Source organism: Homalodisca vitripennis, chromosome 8 (assembly GCF_021130785.1).
Source record: "Homalodisca vitripennis isolate AUS2020 chromosome 8, UT_GWSS_2.1, whole genome shotgun sequence".
NCBI lineage: Eukaryota > Metazoa > Arthropoda > Insecta > Hemiptera > Cicadellidae > Homalodisca > Homalodisca vitripennis.
The window spans coordinates 21,805,420-21,819,063 of NC_060214.1; the positions used below are offsets into that span (position 1 = coordinate 21,805,420).

At 34.9% G+C, this 13,644-nt stretch overlaps 1 protein-coding gene across 1 annotated transcript in view; it reads left to right on the top strand.

The window, feature by feature from the left end:
- Positions 1–13,644, top strand: part of LOC124368050 (actin cytoskeleton-regulatory complex protein PAN1-like) — a 135,952-nt gene that overhangs the window by 10,487 nt on the left and 111,821 nt on the right. Inside the window, exon 2 of the mRNA XM_046825324.1 lies at positions 6,847–7,235. Within this exon, the coding sequence (XP_046681280.1) occupies positions 6,937–7,235 (299 nt within the window). The 5' untranslated portion in view covers positions 6,847–6,936. The remainder of the gene's footprint in view (positions 1–6,846; positions 7,236–13,644) is intronic.

Sequence of the window (13,644 nt, forward strand, 5' to 3'; positions counted from 1 at the left end):
TGTGCCATCTATCGAAGTTAAAAAGTTGACAATTAGGACCTGTATGTGTATACTGTATTTTAAAATTTATTTGTGTAATTGTGAACGTTAAATACGGATTTATGATCATCGTTAAGAAGGAGTATTTCATTAATATTCCTTGATATAGTTTTGAAAGAGTGATCGAGGTAGATGCTGAAAGGCAACAATCTTCAGAGTACGCATCTGTCAACCTTACAAAGTACAGCCCAACAGTGTAAGCGTTAAGATTTCAATGATGTACTTAAAAAGAAGAGGTGAATGAACAAATTGTAAAATTACTCAGAAGTATTTAGGATAAGATGGAAATTTTGCTGCGCTAAAGAAATTACAGCTTGTAGGGATTACTTCCCCAATACCATCATACGGAAAGGTGGAGAAATTGAAGATTAGCGCACTCAATCCAATGAGAATCCTCTAATCATCTGTAATTCAATTCAAATGAGCCGTTTCCGCTGCTAGCGACTTTCTCTCCTGTACGTACCGAAGAAGGCTATTCCATTATCAGTGTACGGCGAAATAAAAACTCCTCATCATCCATAGAAATATATGGTGTTGAAAAAATACAGTTGCAAGTTGCTCACATGTTGAGATTATGGATGACAATGGAAGAAAAGATCTAAAGGTGCAAATTCCTCGGATATTGTATACTTAGGTAACAACCTAGGAAACAATCAATAATGAAACGTTTCTTCGGTATTTAATCTAGAGAGATCTTATGCTACTGAAATACACATATGCAATGGTGCTTAGGTATTTTAGATTTAGGCTGTCAACACAAGGAACAATCAGTAATGAAAGATTTTTTGTTATCTTAGGACAAGAAGCTTATAAATTGCACCTAGTCCTATAAGGACTTTTGCGCTGCTTCCGGAGTGAAAGGATGTTCTGGTTGGGTAAGGTTGGGGGTAGGGACCGCCTCCTATCGAGATCCATGAGGAAGAATTAAGGGTACTAATCTCAAGTCATGTCCCCTCGAAAGAAGAGGAGGCCAGCTCTAAACCAGCCTCTACAGTCAAAGCAGGCAGGGGGTGGCACACCCTTATGTCTAGGCTGGCAAGAACCTTTGACTCTTAGGGAACAAACCCCACCAAGTACAACAGTCGTCTCCCGCAGTAGACTAGACCTGTCGAAATACCATTGCACCCCAGGATCTTGACGTTTTTGGCTAGTGATGTGCCGCCTTTGGAAATTCATAGGGTTGCCCAGATTTAAGTGACATCGGTTTTCGCTGAGACCAGTGGTAGATTCAACTGGAAGGTATAAACCAGCCAGAAGTGATCCCTGCTGGGTAATGAAAGGTTACTTGCACATTAGGGTTGAAGATATTAACATAATCGTTGGATAGGGTTGCATTGTAAGGAACAGTTAATGATAAAAAGTTGCCGAGATACTTTAAACTGAAGGAAGTACTGAATAGAAATCAAATAGCCTAAAGTTGCTTGGATATTTGAATGGTACACAGCAACGAAGTAAACTATTAGTGAAGAAACGTTACTTAGATATTTAAGAGGCCGATGTAATGGCAGACGTTTTTATTTATCCTCGTTGTAATAATGTTAAACTTCAAATACCTGTACGTCCTTATTTTGTATCACGACGTTCTGTAATATGGCTCTCAAAAGTATACATTCAATAGGCCTGCAAACGTTTCTGCAAATACGAACCAAAACATTAATGGTTTGGAAGTATATTGAGGTATTTTAGTGCTATTTCCGATAATTCTGCAACCAAAAATAAGGGAGTAAACGTGTTTTGATGTTTAGTAATGGGGCTGAAATTGTATTGACAAGCTACAGCTGTAATAAGCGTCCTGACTGGCGAGGGAGGGAAGCCTGGTGTTTTCTGACATTGACTTCGTCTGTCTCTCTTGCCTCATTCAAGAAACAACTTCGTAGAGTGTTAGTGAAGTGAGGTTCAATCCATATGTCCTCTCTTTTCTCAGTGCTTGACCTGTATTAAACTCAATACATCAATATTCACTTCTGTCACTTTAAATGTGTTTCTATATTTTATCAATTAAGTTTTAATAGGAAATTTTTTATCTAATTCTTTGTCATTTGTCACCCATCTTTCTTCTATTTATTGTTTATACAGGATGTCTTAAAAGTCCTACCCCTTCCTATTAACTTTTTTATGAATAGGGATGGAGTGGTTTACTTTGGGGATTTTTATATGAGGGGTTTTTTGGCCTATTAAAATTTTTTACTCTTCGCCCCAAAATACCCCAGAGGTGTCTAATGCTACTGTACCAAATTTGGTGGCCAATTAAAGTTCTAATTTTTTATAAAACCCCCACTTTGATACAGTAGTTAGACTGAATGTGTCTCACATACTAACTGGTAAACAATAAGAGATGACACGGCAAAACCAGCTATTGGTAATCCAAGGACTTCTTAATGGACTTCGGGCAGACAAAACAAAACCTAATAAATGCTATGTTAATCATGGTTTTTTATGTTTGATGGTTCTTGTAATAACTTGTTTTATGATTTTGTGTTATAAGTTCTCAAAATAACTAGTAAGTGAATTTTTTATCTGCCTTACAATAACTTTAAATGTAATTTAAACTGTGAGGGTTTTATAAGAATTTCAAACTTTAACTGGCTTCAAATTGATAAAGTGACATTAGAGACCTCTAGTTTGCACTATTCTTCTTTTTTCCTTACCCTTAAAATGAGGTGTCACTTGCTAGGGGTTGGTATTAAGAATTTTGTCTTACCCCAAAAATACCCCATTTTGGGGGGCGGAGTAAAAGATTTTCATGCGACATAAACTTCTCAGTTGGCTATATAAACATTCCCCAAGCTAAATAAATCCATCTCTATTCATAAGAAAGTTAATAGAGGGGGGGGACTTTTGAGAGACTCAGTATACTTATTGTTATCAATCTATATTGTTATCAGTCAATAGTTTATCTTGTTGTTATACTTTGTTCAAAGGAAATAAATAAATGACACTAGCAGAGGTTGTTGGGAACAAGATGTTTTTGATTGAATACGATAACATTAATAAGGACGTAAATTTATATAGTAGAGCAATTCAGTACCCGAATACTAACAAAGTAGAAACTCTTAATTCTGATACAATATAAGTTATTGTTATTATGACGTATATTTAAAAGTTTTTGGAAACTGCTTGAATTTTTTTCTTTGGAAAACGGCTCCCTCAGGTTCTTTCGGAAATGAAACCAGAGAGTAACTTTTTTCTAAATTGAATCACCGTAGCGTAAAATAGGGCACCTTATTTTCTTGTATCTTTTACATATTTTATGCCGCTTGAATTGTTAATAGGATATAACATACCTGAATTATCTGTGAATTCTATTGTGTTCTTCGTGCACTAAGTTGCTAATTTCAAACTCTAGTTTTATAATAATTACTGTATTGCATTCATAATGGTGAGCTTTCGTATAGTCTGGTTGTTAGATTCTGAGCATCCTACGATATCGGGTTCAAATCCAGTTCTTGGAAAAACGTTTTCCAATACTTGTAAAATAAAATTCTTCTGGCGTTGACGGTGAAGTAATTGCGATTAGACACGATCTAGCTTCAAAGGAAGATAAAGTTACTGATAAACTATTCGATCGTTTAATTGTTTGGTTTTGTTATCTTTTAGCATCCATTGCTTATGCCGGCTGCGATCGTGATGAATTTCGAGGTCAGCACAACACGAAAAGGTTAGAAAGTGTATCACTACAATCCTAGTGGCATGCGACATGTGTGCAGGCGACTGCCCAGGTGGCTCTTATCTCGGCTTATCTTTTATCTCTTCTGATAACACGGCCCTGGCTGTCCCACATCAGGACTATATCCCTCTCGTCGACAGACTACCAACTTAACTCAACTGAAAATATGAATCTTTGAGAGATATTCAACTGCGATGTTCTGCAACTTCAAGTTATCTGATTCATAATCTGTTTCCATTCTTGATGACATTTTTTAATGTCCTAGGCTTAGTGCAGAATAGCCAATCCAACATATTTCACCATATGAACATTTGTCTCCGATGCTTAGTTTCCCATCTATCTGTGTGTATGTGTTTTTTTTATTTTTTTTTTAATATCTAAAAAGTGTTAAATTGAGTTATATCAAATTTGACTCAAATGTTTTGACTATTCACAAAGGCAAATTTAGAACAGGAGAGCTTTCGATTAATAACATATACGTATATAAAATAGTAGTTTTTTATTTCCAAAATCGACACACAAATATAAACAAATTCTTTTAACAATATACTGTAGATACAAAACTATTGTCACTATTTGGGATAATGTAGAACCTTTTGGGTAAAGCGGAATATGATACAATGCCGCCTAAAAAGATAAAGGTTATTTATTAGTAGATTGCATAGTTCAGCTTCCGCTCTTTGAATTACTTTATAATTACCTTTACACCATAATTATATGGTATTTTTTTATTTTTTTAAAATATTTTTTGTCGTTAACATTGAAAGGTTAAAAAGTGGAATCTCTTGAATAAAATGTGATTACACTTTTATTAACCACTATGCACTCAACATGTATTTCAATGTCTTTACAACCACAGTAGCATTTAGCATTTCGTAAAATTTCTTATGCTAATACAACTAAAACAATTTATATAATACAAATTTATATTTTAAGCTAGTCGGGTTTACTTTTTTGTACCCTCCTCATACATAGGTGAAGTCCAAAAGTGGGATATTTTTACTAAGGAATGCATATTTCTAAAAACAATCATTTGTGACTATTAATTTTTACAGACGTTTACCAAGTTGCAATTTTACCGTATTAGACCCAAAGAATATTTCTAATACAGAAGAAACTTACATTAGGCTCTTCGACGAATCGCAAAAATTACGGGTTTTCTTACTTAAAACAATACGTTGAACTATTGACACGTTTATATAACAAACAGCCTTATTATACTACTTGCTATTCCAATTTCTCAACTTCTAAGCTTTTAGTTACGCCGTTACTCTACAGATAGCGCATCATGACCCAAGTTTTATTCCATTCCTCTTTGTCTTTCCATCCGCGTCAAAATCTTCTTTGTCTTAGTTCGGGAGGCAAGAGCCAGTTTGCATTGAGTAAAAACGCAGCCTAGCTGTTGTGTAGGCCTTCCTTCCCAATGGAATAAATGATCAGCTGCGTTAGATTCGGTGGTAAATCAAGTAGAAGGGTATAAAAAGTATTCCAAAATCATAAATCTGTCTACAGATTCTATTTTTTCCGCTTAACCCATTTAAATCCAACCGTTGCATATATAAATAGTAGTTATACCAGTAGAAGCCTACGAGATAAAGAGGCTAAAAATGGTGACTGCCAGCACGTTTAGCCCGTTTACTTACGGAGATATAGCCAGAGTTTTATCTAGCTCAAACATTTGGACTGAGAAAAGGGGTTTACTATTTGGTATTTGTTATCCTTTCGCACACTTCATTTCGACCCCCGCCAAAATTGACGCGGATTACGGTTGATTTATTTGTGTGCAGGAATACCCCCACCACCCCCTCTTTATGTGGCACAATCCCCTCCTTACACTCATTTGTGAAGGAAACCAGATTTTTCCGGACATTTGCCATCGGTCAATGATACAAAAAAAATCGGTAACACTACGTTTCGAGTTCTACAATCTGATCTTTTCTTCAGGTAAATAACTAACCTAACACATAGTTACAAAAAAATGTTGAAATAAACAGCACTAAAATAAACGACTGAGTAGTAGGTGGTTGGTCGACGAATGCAGAAGAATGTATTCTGTAGTTTACAGAACGCACCTGTATTCTGTATTTCAGTTTTAATAATTAGTGTTGTGTTTAGTTTTTTTTATTAAGTGCAAGTTTTAAAGTTGACGCACAACATGGTGGTTGTGATTCCTGATTTACGCGTGTCACAGCGCTCTGGTATGATTTGTTTACTTTAACATAGTGTGTAATTATTTGTTAGGTTAGTTATTTACCTGAAGAAGAGTTCAGATTGCAGATCTCAAAACGTAGTGTTATTGATTTTTTTGTCTCACTGAACGATGGCAAGTGTCCGGAAAATCCTGATTTCTTCACCCTCAATATAGTTTTCAATGCATTTCTTAAAAGATTTCCACTCAGTGTCAGAAACGGTAAGCTTTGTATTCTTTGCTGCATTTTAATCAAACCTAATGAAACCTTGATAATTTTTTTTAAGTTTTCAGTGTTTGCAAATAACTTTCTAAGGAGTTGTAGATATAGAAAGCTAAGAGAACGTAGTGTTTTCCATTTTTAATCACCATAGTGACTTTTAGATAATTTACCCTGTTTGGAAGATGTATTTTCTTCAAAAATTAGTTCTCTAAAATGAAAATGCTCCTTTAGTGCTTGATTATTTGCAGTAAGAACTTAAAATCTTCTCTATTCGTCTCTACATTCTAAACTGGGATCTTCTAGACTGTGAGAATTCATCAGGCTCTTGCTTCTAGTTCAACCACGAGTAACGAAGTCATGACCCTAATCTAAATTCACTTTAAGAATATTATTGAGTTTATCTTGGCTTTTCCGTGCGTAGAATTTTAATCCATTTGATAAAGCATTAGTGAGAGCTTTCCTGTCTAGAGGTATCATGGGCAGGAAGATACTTTAAGTGACCTTAAAGTTGAAATGTAAAAATTCTAACGCCAAATGAGGTAACCCTTAGAGCGTACCCCACAGAAGAGTGGAAAAAGAGTAGGGAGAATCGGGACTCTAGAGGAATGACAAAGCGGATAGTAGTGGAGAAATGAAGTCATCAGCGCTATCTGTTGAGAGTTGGCGATACTATTTTGAGCGCACAAGTGACATAATTTGTTCCTAAATACATCCAAATATTCTATTTAGCTACCCGAAACCCATGATGTTCGTTGAATTCATTAGCCGCTGAGCGCTACTACCTGTCCCTATTCCGGGACGGGATGTCCCCCCAGTAACATGCCTCACTGCGCCTCCGCCGCCAAGTTGAGGCTGAGACGACAGTCTGTCCCCTCCGCCCCCTGGGTGTCCCTGCGCTCCCGCGGACTCAGCGTCTGTCTCCGCTCTCGCACAGTTAAGCGCCTCGCCCAAGCGCCTCCCGTCAAGCGCCGGCCCCGCAAGAAGAAGAAGCGCCTCCCGCCTATTGACCCTATCGAGGAAGAGAAATTCTTGTACGGCCACGCCTTCGATGTCCTACTCGCGCTTGGACTGGTCCCCAGCCAGGACAGGATAAAGCAAGAGGACGCTATCTCTCTGGGGTAAGTGCTGTCTGATAAGATTCCAAGTAATCCCAGGTATCTTTTGTTGTGTCCACTGAAACACTTTTGGATCCAATTATAACAGTTATTGTAACAGGATTATTGTAAGATTACTAATTGTTCCGAAAGTAGTTTCTTCTTATCGTAATTATCTGCATTTTGGAGTGTTGTAACATTAAGCAATATTACCAGAACTGTAAGAGCTTTTGCACTTTTTGCTCGTAAGGTCTTGATGAAATGTTGGATGATTTTAGAAACAGCTATCCGGAGATTGTTCCAGGAAATAAGTATCCTGAATTAGATTAGCCCAACTATCAGCACACCTCTTCTGCAGAATTGATAACTAAATAATAAGAAAATTAACATAGAATTAGGAACGTTTGGATGTTCTCCAATCACCATAATCTATTGAGGCATTCATTATTTGTTAATACCATTTTGTTTTTTATTTTAAGTTTGTTTTTGAAGATGAAAGAATTGTGAAGGAAACAAGATTTTTTCCGGAAATTTACCATTGTTCAGAGATGCAATAATTTTTTGTATCACTGAACGATGGTAAATGTCCGGAAACATCCTGTTACCATATTGTTAGTGCCTACATTTCGCAATGGAAAAGCACGAATTATAACGTTACGCAGATTTAAACCAGTTGTATACGTATGAAATCTTGAAAAATTTTCGATGAAGTGTCCCGAATAAAATATTTAATGCTAAGAGGTCTTCAAATTATCAAAAGTCTTCCTACCTTATAATTTCCTTCTATAATTAAAATCTCTACAATTATTTCTATAATTAAAATGTGAGATGATAAGAACTAGCTGCATTTCAGTCGCAGATACTAGCGTTGTTAACTGGGTCAGGCGGTTCTCATTTGTTTATCGAATCAGATAAGATAAGAGATAGTGCCCTCTCTCCCTCTCTCCTCCACAGCTGTTGCAGTATGGAGTCTGAAGAGAAGCAACAGTCCACAAGTTCCATTAGCCCGCTGCGTCCTTCTTCCTGTGACCTTGGAGTGACCTCGGTGTATTGGACTTCACTTGCGTTTGCCAAGGCCGCACACAGAACCGAGGCCATATGCCGACCTCGCTTCTGTTTCGGTCTGCACGTTAAATCTCCAAATTTGTCCAGATTTGGAATCTGGTCTGTGTCTAATTAGCGACTAGACAGGAATTGCAAAGAATAACAAACGCAAAATTAATTAGTTTTTGGATACAATTTAGTTTAACAAATGCTATCATTCATTTCAATACTTCATCACCAGCGAGATGCAACAATTGGAATCGAATAGAATACAGACTCGTCGTTTAAGAAAAGGACGATTTCGTCAAACACTATTCTAATTCTAGGTAAACGTATTTTTAGCCGATTTCACAAAATGGTAAGGATCTTTTAATTACTTCACCGAAATGTCAACAGTTGTTATTTGTTCAGAGCAGTGACGTACCCAAAACCTTGCTTTGGGGCAGGGGTGAATCTGATATGTACATCTTACCACGGTTATTAAATAAATCTGATTTTTAAATACATTCTATGGGCTAGTTCATCAATTGACCTAGTTTAAAAAACATTTAACTGCTGTATTTAAAACAAGTTAAATTTACGTTATACGTATATTTTGTAACTTTTACGGCTTTTGGGTGGGGGGGGTTATGCCCCCCTCTTTCTCTTAGTTACACCCCTGGTAAGAGAAGCGTTACCACACTGTACGCGTAATACGTGCTTAATACGTGACCATAGATTATATCGCAAGGATAATTCAGAAACCTTAGAGCCATTACTAAAGAGAAAACTAATCACAAATTCCAACAAAGCAAAATTATCAAATGCAAATGCCTTCGTACTCATATCAAATTCCAAGCCTAACATTGTAAAAGTGGTGCAATCTGGTTTTTAGAAAATTGTTTGTGAATTTTGAAAACATTATATGTTTGAATATACGACCTTGGCTTTCTATGTTTGTTTGTATACGATTTTTGTTATTTCGAAGTCCGTTATATGAATGCTAGTTGACAGTTTATTTTTAGTTTTTGAATATCATATAGACCTCAGATGAGGAATAAAGTTTTATTCATTTCACGGTTTGTGATTATTAATACAAATTGTAAGGTTCGACTGGCAGTTGTTTTTATAAATAATACTCTGAAATCAATAAACAATACTCTTGAATCAATAAATAATACTCTAAAATCAATAAGTAGTACTCTAAAGTCAATAAATAACACTCTAAAATCAATAAATAATACTCTAAAATCAATAAATAGTATTTTTAAATCAATAAATGAAGACATCAATAGCTAAAGGAGCTAAGAGCCAAAATGTAAATTGTTGGTAATCAAAAAAAACACTGCAACTTTCTTAAATAAAGTAATTTTATTTTACAAAAGTATTTTTTTACAAGTTTGAAGTAAAGTACACATCTTTGCAAACTCTTGTTACCATTAAATAAAAAGTTTCAATTTTATTTTTTTTTTTTTTTATTTTCATTTTTTACTTAGATTGTTAATTTGTTTATTTTTAACAATTTATCGAACAAGCTGACGAAAAAAGTGTTTGTTTTTCTCATCTAGATACGGTATCATTTTGGAAAGGTCAGTTTTCTTGCTTTGAGTTAGTTCAACGCCATCATCAAGTTTTTCTTAGACAAAAGGATGCAATGTCTTCTATTTTGACCCCAGCCTTCAAAACGTTGACTTCATTCCACGTTTTGCAACTCACCGAAGTTGTTCTTGTAGTACACAGTACCTTGCTTTCTGTTGGTAAACTTCATGCTACTTATCTTAGAAATTTTCAATGCCTTTGTGTCGAGATATTCTGATGAGGCACTATCAAAATCGAAAAATCTCTCTTTCATGTCCAAAACTTTGAATGGCTTTGCTGATCTAGATGACAAAATAACTTCTTTTACATCTTCCACAACTTGCATCTTGCACACCTTAGCCCTTTTCTCGATTATAGCAAAGTCTCTGTCTGCAGATGAAAAACTGTGACCCACTACAAGGTAGTTATGTTGAATTGTATCAAAGAAAACCTGAGTTTGTCAGCATCATGTAAAGGAAAACAAGCATGCGATTTTTTTTAACTGCCCCCCACAGTTATCACTCCAAACAGTCAAATGTTTTTTTGTTGGAATCCAAAGTACCAGAATTGATCGCTTCTAGCAGACATGACGCCATCTGGTTTCCACCTCTCCCGGATATGCCCTCGTGCCACAAGCACATGATACCATCTCCAGTATTGGATACGTGAATACCAAAGTTGAAGCACGAAAGCTGCCTCGAATAATACATTTCACTGTGGGGTTAGTTTTTGGCAATGGAAATACTTTTTGCAAATCCATTACGGACATTGACTTTCGTGCTACTAGGCAAAGCACTATCCAAAGCATCTTTTTTCATTGCTTCAAATGCACTTTCAGCTTGTAAATGATGCAGCAGTTTTTAAATCTCTTTTTGCTTTATTTGCTTCCACAGCATCAAGAGATTTGGGACTGAATGTTGAGCAAGTCGCATGTTTTACAAGTATCTACTCGTGGGGACCTGAAAGAGAGATTAAAATCTTTCCTAAAAGAACTTTGCGATAAACTCAATTTTTAATTTGAGAGTCAGGAAATTTGATCAAGAAAGCTTTGTACATCTTAGGTACATTTAAATCACTGCTCAAATACTCCTTATTGGACTTTTTCCGCCATTGTAGCTCTCATCTCTTGGAAAACTGTTTACATGAGCTCTAACAATTTTACGGTCTTGGAAAGTGTATTTTGTAGGTCTTCAAACCTCCTCGATTATCTTTGAAAGTAGTTTCACCTGCTTTTTTCTTTTTTACTATATTCTCAAGCCTCTTGCTTGATTGAATACCAAATATGTTCATAAAAGTCTGTTTACATACCTTATGAAATCCTCCTTCACCGTTCGGCACTGTGTAACTTACAGTAACTTGTCTCCTACTCTGTCCAGCTTCTTCATACGTCTTAAATCTTCGTTCTACCAATATGTAAAAACATCAACAAGGCCGAATAAATAATTTCCTTGGGCGTTTCCATCGAGCTGACTGAACTCTTGGTGGAGCTTTATCTTCATGTGAGAAATATCCCGGCATGATAACTTGCATTTGCATATTGTCTGGAACAAACAATAATCATTAGGCTTAATAATAATATGAAAAGTAATTTATGTGGGTACACGCTTTTATATGAGATAGAGGAAGTACGATTAAGCACTATAAAGCAACGTTAGAAGTCATAGGATTAGGCTATAACAATGTTAGGCTTGAAGTAAAGTGAGGTTAGATTTAAGCGTTATTGTATTTTTAAACATATAAGTTTTAAGTTATAGTTAAAAGTTATACATTATGCTTTAATAATTATGTAAGCCTAAAAAAGCTTCAATAATAATATCCATAATATAGTTTAAATTTTTATAAACTAACCTCATTGGTCGGTGGCAGTCTTCCAGGCTTCAATTTCTTCTTCTGAGTTACGTATGGTTCTCCTCTTAATCTCGCTTTCCTCATCCTTTCTCTAAAAGGAGCTGTTTTATGTTCAATCTCAAAAGCAGCTGAATCATTAGGATCAACATTCATCATATTAAACTACAATAAGAAACATCTGAGATGTAAACAAGCTCTACAATGCAACAGTGATGTCGAAATTACACCACCTCAGCTGATTGGTTCTTAGCTCCTTTAGCGCGCCCAAAGCCATGGTTCTTACTGCGCATCCAGTTTGCGCACGTTGTTTCCCCTGTTTATAATGGCGTTGGACCTTAGCTCTTTTAGCCATGCATGGGCATCCGTTCATACATCCCTTAGGTATCAATAACTCGAAAATGATAATTTTGGCTCTTAGCTCCTTTAGCTATTGATGTCTTCAAATGACACTCTGAAGTCAATACAAAATACTCAAAAATCAAAACATAACACTCTGAAATCAATAAATAGTAATGTTTAGTCAATACATAAAACTCCGAAAACAATAAATAATTATGTAAAATAAATTAATTACACTTTGAAATCAATACATAATACTCTTAAATCAATAAATAACACTCTGAAATAAATAAATAATAATGATAAATCAATAAGTCGCACTTTGAAATCAATACATATTATTCATAATTCAATAAATAACGTTGGTAAATCAATAAATCAAGCTCTGAAATCAATTAATAACAATCTGAAATCAATAAGTAATACTGTGAAATCAATAAATATTATTCCGAAATCTCAAAATTGTATTTCATATTAAAAATAGTAGATCGATAATTCTCAGATCAGCCGGGATCGCCGTATATATATAAATTGTATCATATTATCAGATTATTACTATGTAAAAGGCAACATTTATTTTGAACTTTGTAATAAAGCAACCATTTTTTCCATCCATGTAACCCATCCGGCTTGAACGGAAATACTTACTCGTGATTAATTAATTATTATAACAGTGAGTTATCTTATGTTGAATGGAACTGCTATAATTAATTGCCATTTGTATTTTCTGCATTTCCAGGAAAAATAAACATTGCACAGTCAAATTTATTGATGTTCAAAATATTAGCGTGATAAATATTAGTCTATTGGGTTCTACAACGTTTCGGTAATGGTATCTGCTCTCTTCTTCAATCTCAAACTCAAGACCAATTATCCACTAACCTGCTGGGATAAAGAAATCATACTGTGTTGTAAAGTTGTGTTTACTTTGTTTTATCAACCTTTGTGTAGGGTTTTTTGTTATTTCTGCAACAAAACTTTTTGTTATTAAATTTTACTTTAGTAAGTTCTACGCGTGTTTTTTTCTAATTTTTTTGACGCTTAGGTGCTTTAGTGAAACTATATTGAGTATTTCCCCATAACAACAGTGTTAAACTTTTATGGACTTTATAATTATGGTTGATTTTAAATATATAACTTAAAAGCATCCAAACGTTTATAAGTTACTTTTAAACATTTTATACTTTTTGAATACTTAAACGATGACATCCAATATTTGTGAGATTGTTGTTTGAATAACCAGTACAAATATAGGAATCCCTAAAAATCGTTTAATTACATATTAATCGTATCTTTTAAATTAAATATCCTCTATAACCCTACAACTAAAACTAAGGGAGGTGAAGTGTTTAAGGTTAAAATTATTCTTATGGAACTAATTAAAGATGACAGACAGTACATCCGGTTCCTACCCCAAGGTTTTAAGGTTTTACGCCTGAAGAAGATACCAGATCCTAGTACTCGAAACGTTGCGTTCGGTTTTTGACAGTTAATTAATCAAATTTTCGTTATCTCCATTTTTAATTAAGAACTCTAACCAAAGAAATTTTTGGTATTTTCTAATTATTTTTAAGTTATTATTAGCAATATTAAAACACGTTTCATCTCCCTTGAAATAATGGATATTTCAATTTGCAGTATTTTT